Source organism: Danio rerio, chromosome 6, assembly GCF_049306965.1.
Source record: "Danio rerio strain Tuebingen ecotype United States chromosome 6, GRCz12tu, whole genome shotgun sequence".
Lineage (NCBI taxonomy): Eukaryota > Metazoa > Chordata > Actinopteri > Cypriniformes > Danionidae > Danio > Danio rerio.
In genome coordinates, this window is record NC_133181.1 from 36,390,639 (window position 1) to 36,404,205 (window position 13,567).

The window sequence follows — 13,567 nt, forward strand, 5'->3', positions numbered from 1 at the left end:
TGCAGTAACGTTACAGCGCCTCTGGCCACGGCCTTTACCTGCGCAGTGTGGGATGCGCAATAACGAACTTTTGTGATCTCACAGGGGGCGGAAGTATTTTTTGTAGTCCCCAAAATTCGTTAATTGTAGGCGTTGCTAAGCTAACTCTGTACAAATCAAGGTCTCCCTTTGCATTAAACTTTGAATATTTTACATTTAGAGATGCTGTTTATGTTCACACAGCTACATTACACATCAACTGAAGTTTAAAATATAATATCGTAGTGGACCACCCCTTTAAATGGGATTTCTTCTTCAAGCATTATTGTCAAACTTATGTTGTAAATCAGTTGCTTGCTGCAGGGTGGTGATTATCCAGAAACAAAACTATTTTAACAAATCTCACACTTTTTGGGGTCAAAGTTTAAACGGGTTTTCAAGCACTAAAACCATAAAATGAAAAGAATGCACATTCTAAAGTAATAGGCTATTAGTAATTGTATAACATTATTCATCAATTTTTTACAACAAGTTAAATTACATGGGATTTATTTATATACGTTTATTCATTCATTTTCTTGTCGCCTTAGTCCCTTTATTAATCCGGGGTCGCCACAGTGGAATGAACCACCAACTTATCCAGCTAATTTTTACGCAGCGGATGCCCTTCCAGCTGCAACCCATTTCTGGGAAACATCCACACACACACACTCATACACTATGGACAATTTAGCCTACCCAATTCACCTGTACCGCATGTCTTTGGACTGTGGGGGAAACCGGAGCACCCGGAGAAAACCCACGCGAAGGCAGGGAGAACATGCAAACTCCACACAGAAACGTCAACTGAGCCGAGGTTGGAACCAGCGACCCTCTTGCTGTGAGGCGACAGCACTACCTACTGCACCACTGCCTCGCCTTATTTATATATAGATCGATTTTCAACATAATTATATTAATCACCAACAATGCTTTATCAAGAAAACATTTCAAATTAATGTCAACATAAATACATAAATTACATAAATCAACATAAAGTACATAAATCTGAATGGCTATGCACAAAATGTGTGATCCTAATTAAACTTTTCATTCACAATTTTAACTCAAATTTCTTTACATAAACAGAAACGGGTTTAAACGGGTTTTTAAAAGAGACAAGTATAAGGAAATAAAAACAAATAATAAAAGTGATTAAAACAGATCAAACGTGTTTTAAAAGGTTATAAAAGAATGAAAAACAAAAGAAAGACATGATAGAGCGATCTGTCGGACAAAGCACAGGGCTCATTCAGTACAGGCACAGCTAAACAGATGTGTTTTCAGTCTTGGTTTGAATGTGCCTAATGTTGGAGCACATCTGAAACACACTATATGTGTGTATAAGCAATAGGAGTACTCCATTCCTTTTATTTCTTTCAGTGTCACTCTGTCCTCTCGCAATGAATGATAACACAAGACTCAATAACAAAAACCAAGGAGTCAATAAAACTCTTCCAAAACAAACATAACGTGGGTAATAAACTTGAGCAAGTCCTTTAAACCTATTCAGAAGTGCACAAATCTAATAATGCACAAAGCAAAAAAACATCTAAAACCTGATGTCCACTCTGATGTGCTGGAGTTTGTATTGACTTCAATTATAGCCCATTATAAAAAATTCATTTAATTATTTAAGCTAAATAAATACGTCAGGGATTACACACACACGCAAAATAGCATATAAACTGGCTCAGCATGCATTCACACATCAATTGTCTTTTTTCTGCAAGGGAAGCTTCCTGTCAATATTCATGACCAAGAAGCCCTGATGCCTCATGGATGCACTGAAATCGAGCACTGCGCTCATTCTGCAGGGCAGCTGCGTCACATGCACCACTGCATGTGTACTGTTGTTTACTTTGCATTCTTGAAATAAATACACAAGGTAAATGTCAAAACGCAATCACTCACCTCGTCTTTTCCTTCAGTGCTGCTGTCCTGCTGCTCAGATGTGCAGAGTTTCCTTTTGTTTTTGCTCTCGGTTTTCTTCATTCTGATGGATGGCGGCTGAGCGCTACTCTAATGTTAATATTTTGTTGAATCCAGTGGTCAGTGCATTCAGATACTGAAACAAATCTCGCCCTGGTACATGGTGAGCAAACCTCTCCTCAACTTTGGTCCACAAATACAGAATAAATGATGAACGCAGGTTTGCTTTTGTGTTGCACTCTCGACCTTAAGTTACAACCCCATCTGCCATGACAGCCAGTCTGTTTTTCTTCTCTTTTTCCGTCAAATACTGCTTTGTTTTCAGTTTTATGTAAACTATGCGGTTTTAGCGCCGAAAATCACCCGGCGGAACACGCTAGCTCGCTAGCAGTTTGTTGATAAAGTTTGACAACATCCGCAAAATAAACGCCTTTTGAGTTTACCAAAATTGAGAAAGTGATCGTTTAAAAGCAATGTGTAAATGAACTCGCCGGGCTCGAGTCTGTCACCGTGAGAGTGTAACGACAGGTTATCATTATGCTGAATAATGCCGCGTTTCCAACGTGTTTGCTGCCGTTTGAAGTCTTCCAGCGGATTGTCTCGTCTTGGTGAACCAATACTTTAGCATTCCAGTTATAACAAAACAAAGAGCTAACGTATAAAAACAGAAAATTTCCTCATCCACTAAACTGCCAGCAGACTGGAGATACACTTCGCCGCAGAGCCACAACACAGCGTTTAACTGTCCATCATGTCTCGTGAGTCTAGAGAGCGAGCTCTGTTTTGACGCGGATCATTATATCTAGCGGTCGCGAAGCTCCGCGTTTCTCCTTCAGTCTCGCTTTTCTTCAGACGTCAGCCCGGCCGGGTGCGGGGGAAACGGCTCGGTGCCGAAAACAATCGCTAATCAGACCCGGTGTTCTGTCATGCCGTCGCTTTTCTCCGAGGAGGAAATCTAGTAGCTTCCTGAAGCTCGCATCAAGTGAACGACCGCCGGTGAGCGCCAAATGCTGATCTAAGTTCAGTCTGTGTAGCAGAGTCTCAGAGAGGAGTCTTGCATATGCACTCGAGAGCTGATCTGAGTTCAGTGTGTAGGAGCAGATTCTAACTAAGTGGGGGAGTCTTGCATTGCATATACACCGGAGGGCTGATCTGGGAACGTTGTTTCCTCCAATGGCTTAGAAGGGGCAAGTGAAAAGATCGCTTTTTGGAGAAATTCGACTTTAGTTTGTTTTTGCTGCCATCTGCTGAGACTAAAGTAACCCTTCCTGCTTAAAACAATGTATAGATCCAAGCTCTCTGTACTATTCCTATTCTATATATTTGAGAAAAATAGAGGCTCAGCATATAATAATAAAACATTTAAAAATATATTATGAAATAAAAATATATAAATAAGTAATGCAAAATATTAAAGATTAATAAAAAATAAACATGAAAAAAGTAAAACTAATATTTTAATGAATACATAAATTAATACAATAGTATGCATAAGGGAAAAAAAACAGAAAAAAAACATATTCTAAATAATAATTTGTTCAGAAATTAAACTTTAACAACAGGGAAATTTAGCACTTAAACTTACTTTTCTTTTTAAATGCTTTTTTCTGTGGTTTGTGTGTGTGTGTGTGTGTGTGTGTACATATAAATAGTCCCTTTATTAATCTGGGGTCACCACAGCGGAATGAACCGCCAACTTATCCAACAAGTTTTTACGCAGCGGATGCCCTTCCAGCCGCAACCCATCTTTGGGAAACATCCACACACACATTCACACACACACACACACACACACACACACACACACACACACACACACACACACAGGACAATTTAGCCTACCCAATTCACCTGTACCGCATGTCTTTGGACTGTGGGGGAAACCGGAGCACCCGGAGGAAACCCACGCGAGCGCAGGGAGAACATGCAAACTCCACACAGAAACGCCAACTGAGCCGAGACTCGAATCAGCGACCCAGCGACCTTCTTGCTGTGAGGCGACAGCACTACCTACTGCGCCACTGCTTCGCCTATATATATATATATATATATATATATATATATATATATATATATATATATATATATATATATATATATATATATAATTAATGGAGAGATTTTTTTCAACACATTTCTAAACTTAATAGTTTTACTAACTCATTTCTAATAGCTGATTTATTTTATCTTTGCCATGATGACAGTACAATATTTTACTAGATATTTTTAAGAAACTAGTATTCAGCTTAAAGTGACATTTAAAGGCTTAACTAGGTTAATTAGGCAGGTTAGGGTAATTCAATTCAATTCATGTTTATTTTTAAAGTGCTTTTCACAATGAAGATTGTGTCAAAGCAGCTTAACATAGTTCTAGTAAAGTCCAGATTTCACAGTTGAAGTTCAGTTAACTAGTTCATGCGGTTTATGTTTCACTGCTGAAAATTAAAACTGAAGAGCAAACTCACCGAAGTGCAGCTCCACAAGTCCAAGCAAGCCACTGGTGACAGAAGTGAGGGAAAAAAAGAAAAACTTCACCCATTGACAAAGTGAAGGAAAAAAAAACCTAGAGAGGAACCAGGCTCTGTTGTACATAACCATAATTTTTATGGCCAAACTTGAAGAGCTGCAGTCTAGGACACTGGACACACCAGATTCTAGAGAAGCTGGAGGTCAATCGTGGAGAAGGTGCAGGTGTGAGTAGGTCGTCGTTGGGGAGTCAGGCTGGCCCAATCGAACAATGCGGTGACTGTGCATCTGTCACAGTGCTCTTTCAGGAATCAGTCTCATGCATTCCATTCCTCAATAACCATCACCATCAAGTCAGGATACTGCCTGGTCCATGATTATGGATATCTTGGGATCATCTCTTCACAGTTCTTGGATCGCATTAATGACACTGCATAGTCTCTAGGGACTTTAGAATGAGTATCCCCAGGTGGAAATAGAGAATAAACAAAATAATTATCGTAGCTGCTGTTCATAGTGTATTTAAACGAGATGCAACAATGAAAATAGCAGTTATTTAAACAAACATAGAAACAAACATGTAAAGCAGATGAGAGTTTTTAACACAACGTCTGGTGTATTAAGGAGGAGTGTGTCTTGCAGGTGGTTGTCAAGCCAGCTCACCCGCGTGGAGCACATTCATGCATCATACCGTTATTTAATGTCTGCTTTACTAAAAAGATAGGTCTTTAATCTAGTTTTGAACTGAGAGAGTGTGTCTGAGCCTTGGACATTATCAGGAAGGCTATTCCAGAGTTTAGAAGCCAAACGAGAAAGCTCAACCTCAACCTTTACTCGACTTTGCTATTCTAGGTGCTACCAGAAGCCCTGATTTTGAGATCTTAGAGAGCGGGTTGAATGGCAGAGAGACAGAATGTTGGTTAGACAAACAGAAACTATATTATTTAAAGCTTTTTAGGTAAGAAGCAATATTTTATAATAAATACAAAACTTAACCGGCAGCCACTGTAAGGAGGATACAATTGGGGTGATAGGTTCATATGTTCTTGACCTGGTAAGAACTCTGGCAGCTGCATTTTGTATAGCTGAAGTTTATTAATAAAGGATGCTGGACAACCAGCGAACAGAGCATACAGTAATCCAGCCTAGAAGTCATAAAAGCATGAACAAGCTTTTTTTTATTAGGGAGGTTATTGTATAACGATGCTTTGTTCTGCAGACCATCTGGAAAAAATAGCTTAAAGAGGCTAAAATAATTACATTATTTATAGAAAGCTTAAAAAATTACAAATATCACACATTTTAGAATATTATTGTACATTTTGACATAGAGTGAAGTAAACAAGGATCTAGCGGCTAATGATTTTCACTTTAAAATGGCTTAAAAAAAACTGCTATATAATAAAACAAATAAGACTTTCTCCAGAACGACAAATATTATCAGACATACTGTGAAAATTTACTTGCTCTGTTAAACATCACTTGGGAAATATAAAAAAAATATATAATAATAAATTCAAATGTGGGCTAATAATTCTGACTTCAACTGTATGTATATGTGTTTACACACACACACACACACACACACACACACACACACACACACATATATATATATATATATATATATATAGAGAGAGAGAGAGAGAGAGAGAGAGAGAGAGAGATAGATAGATAGATAGATAGATAGATAGATAGATAGATAGATAGATAGATAGATAGATAGATAGATAGATAGATAGATAGATAGATAGATAGATATTTGAGCGCTAGTGAGGACGTTTTTAAATGCTGCTGATTTGCCATTGTGTTAACATGCTTAACAGAAATGGCTGCAATTCCCCGTGAAGGTCATTAGTTTGACAAGATCATTGCTGTATACTGAGTGTAACCACAGATACAGAAACACTGGAGCGTTTTAAAGCCGCAGTTTATCAGCGGATCACTTGTATGACAGCTTATAGACAAACCAGCTGATCAACGTGACTTTGAAATGCTCCAGTGTCCCTGGCTGTTTCTCAATAAGCGTTCATCAGGGGTCTTGCATCCTCGTGTTTTCGTGTAACGTCATTATCGGCTGCCGAAATTCTGTTCCAATTCTCAAGACCACAGTAACAGAGGACGCATGAAACTTCTCGGATGTGTTCTTGATATCAAGGACGCATCTATGCAGAAATCTATGCACCGAACTCGCTCCAGAAGTCATTGCGACTGGAGGTGGGAAGCGCAGCATTTTATTTAGATTTATTATAGTTCAGAGATATAACTTCTTTAACTCAGGAGATTCCCTAAACAAAACGGTGAAAGTAAACATCACCATAAACATCTTAATAAAGGAATAAACACATTAAGGTTGTTTATTTACTGAAATTTATATTTAAATCTGTTTTATTTGTATTGTGCAATGTATATTTATAACGTTTTTATGCATAGTATATATTTTGACTAGGGGAAAAACAATAGATTGTTGTATGAATGCTGTCATTATTAAATAATTTTTCTTTAAAAATGCATGAGGGTCATGTGACTATCAGGAAGAACGCAGCATCTCATTTCTCACAGGATGCATTCTCTGCCCTTGTAGTCTCCCGAGTCCATTCTTCCGAGGACACCTGGCAAGACTGGTCTTCACAAGAAGTCTATTCTCTGCGTTCTTGAAATTGAGAAAGAGCCCCTGTATCTGTGTTTACCGATGACCTTCACGGATAATCACATGGCCAGTCATTTCTGTTGACCACGTGAACACAATAGCAAATCAGCGGTGTTTAAGATCGTGCAACAGCACTCATTTGTCATTTGTTCACGGGAAATAGACGTTTTTAAAATTTCAGTACTGATTGGTATCGAATTCTAGTATTGTGACAACCCTACTTATCTTTATTTAACAGTATTTATATGTAATTTCACACATTATGTGAATGCATTCATTCATTACAAAGTCAAAACAAAACATATCTGTATAACCATAAACCATAGGACACAAAATCTAATTGAAGGTACAAAAATAAAGACAATGGAAACAGATATGATGCACGTACTTTTAACACAATACTGACATCACAAATAAATAATTTAATCCCTTATAAACTTCTTCTCAGGATAAACCTGCTTAATGATAAGAGTACCCAGCAAGGACAAAAAGGCTACAATTGTGAGTATTGCCCTCAACGCTTTAAACCAGCTGGGGTAAGTGGGCAGGAGGGACAGGTCATAATGCAATGCTATCCCGAGCCCTATTATTACAATCATAGCAGAAGATGTAATGTCATGCTGGAAAAGAAGCGCCGTCCAAGCAATCAGGGAGGGAACCACGCTGTTGGCCAAATTGAGCCAGTCAGGTTTTTCAGGACTTCCTGCAGGCAAGGCAAAACCCCAGCGAATCCCACCAAGAAAGGAAACAATGGATGCTCCATATGCAACCTGAGCAAACGCAACATCAGAGTAATACAGCTCTGTGACAGCCATTAGCAGAGGAGCAGATACAAAAGGTATGAGTCCAGCTAATCCCAGATAGAGAGCTGGTTTGGGAGCATTCTTTAGGTGTTTCATGTCGTAACGGAGTAAATCAAGTTCTCTTGGTGGACTCTCTTCTCCTTGAGGTTGTTTCTTGAGTCTGTGGACCGACCAGTGGAATGACTGGGATCCCAGAACAGCACTGGTACCATGCCTTGGGAGAAACTGTCCATTTAAACATCTAGTCAATAGTGTTGAAAAATTAACGGTTTGCTGCCCTGAACAGGCTAACTTTCTGGACAACTGCAGAAGACTGCTGCTCCCCTGTTGTTTAGGAGAAGAAAGAGATGTCAGTTATTATAAGAATTTTCACAATGGAAAAACAATGGAAAATACATCAAGTTATTACATGGTGCAGCTCTATTACCATAAAGTAATAAAGTCAGTGCTGGGTTATAAATGATTTCATGTAATCTGGATTACATTGCATAATAAGATTCCAAAGATTTACTACCTGTAATTAGATTATAATCCATATTAAAATTAGATCACTATTAGTGATCTCTGTTATTATCTTTAAGTCAATGTTATGTTTTTAGGTATAATCGTCTCACAAATTAGACCCACAACAGCAGCGAAATACTTCGTTTATTGATTTCTTTCAAGTCATATTAGTTACATCTGAAAATTAGTCATTTAGAAAAGCCAAGTTAATCTTGTGATCTCTCTAAAAATTAGCAGCACATGCTTCTGAAATAGGGAAGCCACTCTACACTGATTATAAATTGTATAGGGATGCAACAATTATAAATTTTGGTTGTACGATTATAGTCTAAGAAATAATCACGCTTTCACGGTTATCTCGATTATTTGCATTAGTTGATTTTAAAACCCCACTAGTTTAAAACTAGTTTAAAATTGTTTTGAATTTCGTTTTGTAGTTCGGGTCCAACTAAATATTTGTTGCCATTCTAATCGTGTAAGTTCATTTAATTGAATATATATATATATATATTAGTAGATATTATCGATGCATTTATTGGATAAAATTGCTGATTCAATGTGTTTTTGGTCATTATTAACGCACTGGCAAAAATGGACCCAGTGGCGAAACTATGCCGCAACTGCGGTTTCAACGACGCGCACGCCTTGTGTTGACACCTTGCTTCTGCGTGTAGTATGAAAGCTCTAATCTGTTAAAATGGACGCCAAAAAAACAAGCTCAGCTCACGCTCGCGGTGAGAAACAGGCTTCAGTCTTTCAGCACTCTCTCCAAAAACACTTGGTTGATCTCGGCTGGCATTCGCCACATGATCGCACTCATCAGCGACATTATTTGTAACTTTAAGAGGGTTTGCAAATTTGTGTACTTTCAATTGCTTTTCTCAAATTTTAGCCGTCTGCAATTCCCACCGTCCCGGTCATCTCAACTAGGTTTGCCTGAAAATCGTGAGTGTGTAGCGTCGTGTGCGTGTCCCTCCATTGGAAATAACAAACTTGCACAAGCTTGCCTTAGTTAACAGCCCCAGTCATAGTAAGTCCAGTGTGATTATTAGTCTTGGTGTACAAACTAGTGCACAGTTGGCATAACTTTGTTTAGTGTCTGCAGTTCTGTTCCGTGTAGAAACGCGGTGTTGAGAAGCCTTTACGATTAATTAACCGTAACAAATTAAATCACGGTTAATAGTAAAACCGGTTAATCATCGCATCCCTAAACGTATGCCACAAATAAATAAATGCAATGTGTATTTATATAGAGCATTTATCGTATATGGCCATACACCCAAAGCACTTAACAATCATGAGAGGGGTCTCCACACACCACCACCATGTGCAGCATACACTTGGTATAACTTAATAAACATTAAAAACCTGAAAAACATTGGTGATTTCATTTCTGTTTTTATGCCTATTAATGTGTCTTAATGTACTTAGGGTGAATTGGGTAAGCTTAATTGTCTGTAGTGTATGTGTGTGAATGAGAGTGAATGGTTGTTTCCCAGTGATGGGTTGCAGCAGGAAGGGTATGCGCTGCGTAAAACATATGCTGGATAAGTTGGTGGTTCATTCCAGCCGAAAAGAAAATAAATGAATGAATTATTTATTAGAAGTCTCTGTAAGATTTCAATCATTTAACAACACGCCTGCATGTTTATAGTTCTCTGTTGTTGGTTAACGATCAGACTGATAAACAGACATATATTTTGTAAACATTTATTAATGAAATTGTAAGAAACAATTCATATTCAACTCTTAAATCATATCAATTTGAATAACACTGTGTGACGCTTAATGCATTTGATCATGTTTAGGTTTATACCAAAGAACAATTTTGTTGTCTTTTTTTTATTATTATAAAATCCTTTGGTAAAGAAATGGGGTGGAAAATGGGAGTATAATTTGTAATCTACCCACATTATTTGTAACATAACTTGTATGTAAACAAAGTCACGTTAATTAACTATTAAAATATTTTAAATAATATAAAATTATATAATACAAATTATTAACGACACAATTTTGCAACAGACTAAGACTGACTGACAGCAACTAAATATGAAAGATTAAGTATTTCACTCACCCTAAAATTCCCAAGGATTTGCCGTCCGATTATACTTGCCAACATTTTGCCTGCAATTGAAATATAAATATTATTAAGGCTTTATTTAATAACATTCACTACCCTTAATCGTCGATTAAGTTAAAAGTTTATCCGCTGAACAGAATTCTATTATATGCTAACATGCTAGCAGTGTAGCCCACATAGGCAGTGATGTATATTACGCTAGAAACAGACTTTACTATAAAGGTCAAAACTCGAAAACATACCTTTGGTGTTATATCATAATATACTAAAATAAAACGCGGACTTCAGTCAGCGGAAGGTCATTACAACTCGTGAGCCACTAGCAGCGTGAAGCCAGAATCATCATTACAAGCCTGGAAAGTTCTTTTAAAAGTCCTGCGGAAGTCTAATTAAATTTAAATTATGAGTAATTCAGCATAGTTTGTTCGTATGAAAAATCTGCAGTAGATGTTTTGGATTTTTTTTTCGATTTATAAAGACGTCACGTCTGACTATCATTAAAAATCTAGCCTACTTGTTTTTATGAGTTCCTTATAAAATATTACATACAGTTGAAGTCAGAATTATTAGCCCCCCCTGAATTATTAGTGCCCCGGTTTATTTTTTTTCCCCAATTTCTGTTTAATGGAGGGAAGATTGTTTCAGCACATTTCTAAGCATAATAGTTTTAAAAACCTATTTCTAATAACAGATTTTTTTTTTATCTTTGCCATGATGACAGTAAATAATATTTTACTTGATATTTTTCAAGACACTTCTATACATCTAAAAGTGACATTTAAAGGCTAGCCAAAAACTAGGTGGGTTAGGGTAATTAGACAAGTTATTGTATAATGATGGTTTGTTCTGTAGACTATCGGGAAAAAAAGTTAGCTTAAAGGGGCTAATAATTTTGTCACTTTGTCATTTTAAAAATTCAAACTGCTTTTATTCTAGCCGAAATAAAACAAATAAGACTTTCTCCAATAGAAAAAAAATATTATCAGACATACTGTGAAAATTTTCTTGTTCTGTTAAACTTAATTTGGGAAATACTTAAAAAAAGAAAAAAATCAAAAAGGGGCTAATTCTGACTTCAACTGTATCTTTCAACAAACTTTTGTAAATTTGAATAGTCTTGATGGTGTCTGTTTTGTTTAATTGATGGACATTAATTATTATTGATGGTATATTGCTGTATTATTTATTTGTTTGTTTGTTTTTATTGTAATTTTGATTTGACATTAACATTTTACCTAAATGTAAGCATATTATGCAGATGATAGACCATCATGTCTGAACTGCAAGAAAAGCCCTACTATACTATAAATATATAGTAAGTGGATTATGAAAAAAATTAAAGCAACTTTAATTGTTAAAGTAACTAAAATGTTTATTAAATGGGTGAAAAAAATAATTGTAAATAGAAGTACTTAATAACTATTGTTCATTCATTTATTAATTTTCATTTAAGTGACCTTCTAGCTGGCGAGAGCGCTACCCACTGCGCCACCGTGCAGCCTAGCTATATTGTTCTCTCTCTTTCTGCAATATTTTGGGTATTTTTGCATATTAAAAGCAACATTAAACACTCAATGACATTTTATAATGTTTGTGCAAACAGTAATTTACTGTTTTGGGATACATAATAAAAATAGCAAACTTCTGACAGCCATAAGTAGGTTTTGCACTATTTCTTGCACTAGACTAGTAAGTTGGCGGTTCATTCCACTGTAGTGACCCCTGATTAATAAAGGTACTGAAAACAATTTTTAAATGAATAAATTAGAAGACTGGAAAGCAAAGAAATTCACTGTAAATGTAAAAAATGCATTTGTAGATATGGAATTTACAAACAAAAAAAATAAATGTATAATAAAGCAAGGATTTCTTTTAGAAGAGAAAGATAATCAAAAATAATATCTAAAGTAACAGAAACATCTTGTTGTTATATTGTCATTAAAAAATTATCCAATAAGTTTGCTAAATTGTACAACATAAATTATAGAGAATGAAACCTGCAAAAACAATAAATATATAAATAAAAAATATGCAAACATATAAATAAATGAGTACATAAATCCAGAATTTCTGCATAAATATAACATTAAATAAATAAATGCAAATAAATAAATAAATAAATTCATATAAAAAAATCCACAAATTCCTGCATAAATACATATTTAAATAATTATTAGTGCGGGCAGGTAATTAATTGCATAACTTACATGACTGTTGGGAGAATAAGAAAATGCTTAACTAAAAGTTTATCACCTCCTTTAAAAGTTAATTCATTTCTTGAACATACTTCCATATACTTTTCCTCAGGTCAATATGCTAATGAGAACGAATTAATAAAAGTTTAAAGGGGAGGGAATAAACTTTCAGTTTAACATTTTTAGAACCCCAACATTTGTGTATTTGTGCAATTATTTACCTGCCTGCACTATTAATTATTTATATATTTATTTATGGAGGAACTTGTGAATTTTTATATTTATTTATCTATTTATTTATTTGCATATTTAATAATTTATTATTTTATATTTGCAGGAATTTATGGAACTATTTACTCATTTATTTATATAATTGCGTTTTAATTTATTTATTGTTTTTGCAAGTTTCTTACTCCATGATAAATACAAACCTAAAATAAATGAAAACCTGTATGAAATTGACAAGATAAACATTTTGCATCAAAATTAGAATTAAACCTTTTCATTAGTTGTTTAATACAATACAAATTTGATTAATTAAAAAAAATTATTTGACCTTGGTGAGAAAATATTTTTTGTTGCAAAGACCATATTTTTTTCCCAATTTTAAATCTCTCTATATAGTAGGCTATTCCAATAAGAGTCTACGTGCGACAACATAACAAGCTTTTCAATAAAAATATATCTATTTTTGTAATTTCTCCATATTTGCATCCTATCTAGTCTGCCATATTGCCTACATAAAACTGCGCAACCATTTAACGTAATTTCTTAAAAAGCTAAACAAAAACAAAATGAAAATAACTTTAAACTTCGCCCTCAGTGCATTTTAAGCACTCCCGAGAGTATATCCTGGCTCGGGATGAGAGAATGTTATGACGCGTCGAGAGCGCTCTGCTCTGCGATCGATTAGCTC

The 13,567-nt window shown here is 35.6% G+C and overlaps 2 protein-coding genes across 5 annotated transcripts in view; both read right to left on the minus strand.

The window, feature by feature from the left end:
* Window positions 1-2,942, minus strand: part of mast2 (microtubule associated serine/threonine kinase 2) — a 206,849-nt gene extending 203,907 nt beyond the window's left edge. For all 4 annotated transcript variants that reach the window (XM_073954326.1, XM_001341269.10, XM_073954325.1 and 1 more), the window contains exon 1: window positions 1,933-2,942. In XM_073954326.1, coding sequence (XP_073810427.1) covers window positions 1,933-2,013 — 81 coding nt within the window. In that variant the 5' untranslated portion in view covers window positions 2,014-2,942. The remainder of the gene's footprint in view (window positions 1-1,932) is intronic.
* Window positions 2,943-7,269: 4,327 nt separating this feature from the next.
* Window positions 7,270-10,797, minus strand: tmem69 (transmembrane protein 69). The gene is made up of 3 exons (NM_001287082.1): window positions 10,699-10,797; window positions 10,451-10,500; window positions 7,270-8,193 (listed from the first exon to the last, which is right to left on the minus strand). Exons 2-3 carry the CDS (start codon window positions 10,493-10,495, stop codon window positions 7,489-7,491), a joined length of 750 nt encoding a protein of 249 aa, NP_001274011.1. The 5' UTR covers window positions 10,496-10,500; window positions 10,699-10,797; the 3' UTR covers window positions 7,270-7,488.
* Window positions 10,798-13,567: the final 2,770 nt, after the last annotated feature.

What these genes read in the sequence shown, in the direction of transcription:
- tmem69 (NM_001287082.1), bottom strand. Translation starts at nt 10,495, where the DNA reads ATGTTGGCAAGTATAATCGGACGGCAAATCCTTGGGAATTTTAGG. An exon ending in AAATCCTTGGGAATTTTAGG is followed by an intron (nt 8,194 to 10,450) that starts GTGAGTGAAATA and finishes CCTAAACAACAG; the next exon opens with GGGAGCAGCAGTCTTCTGCA.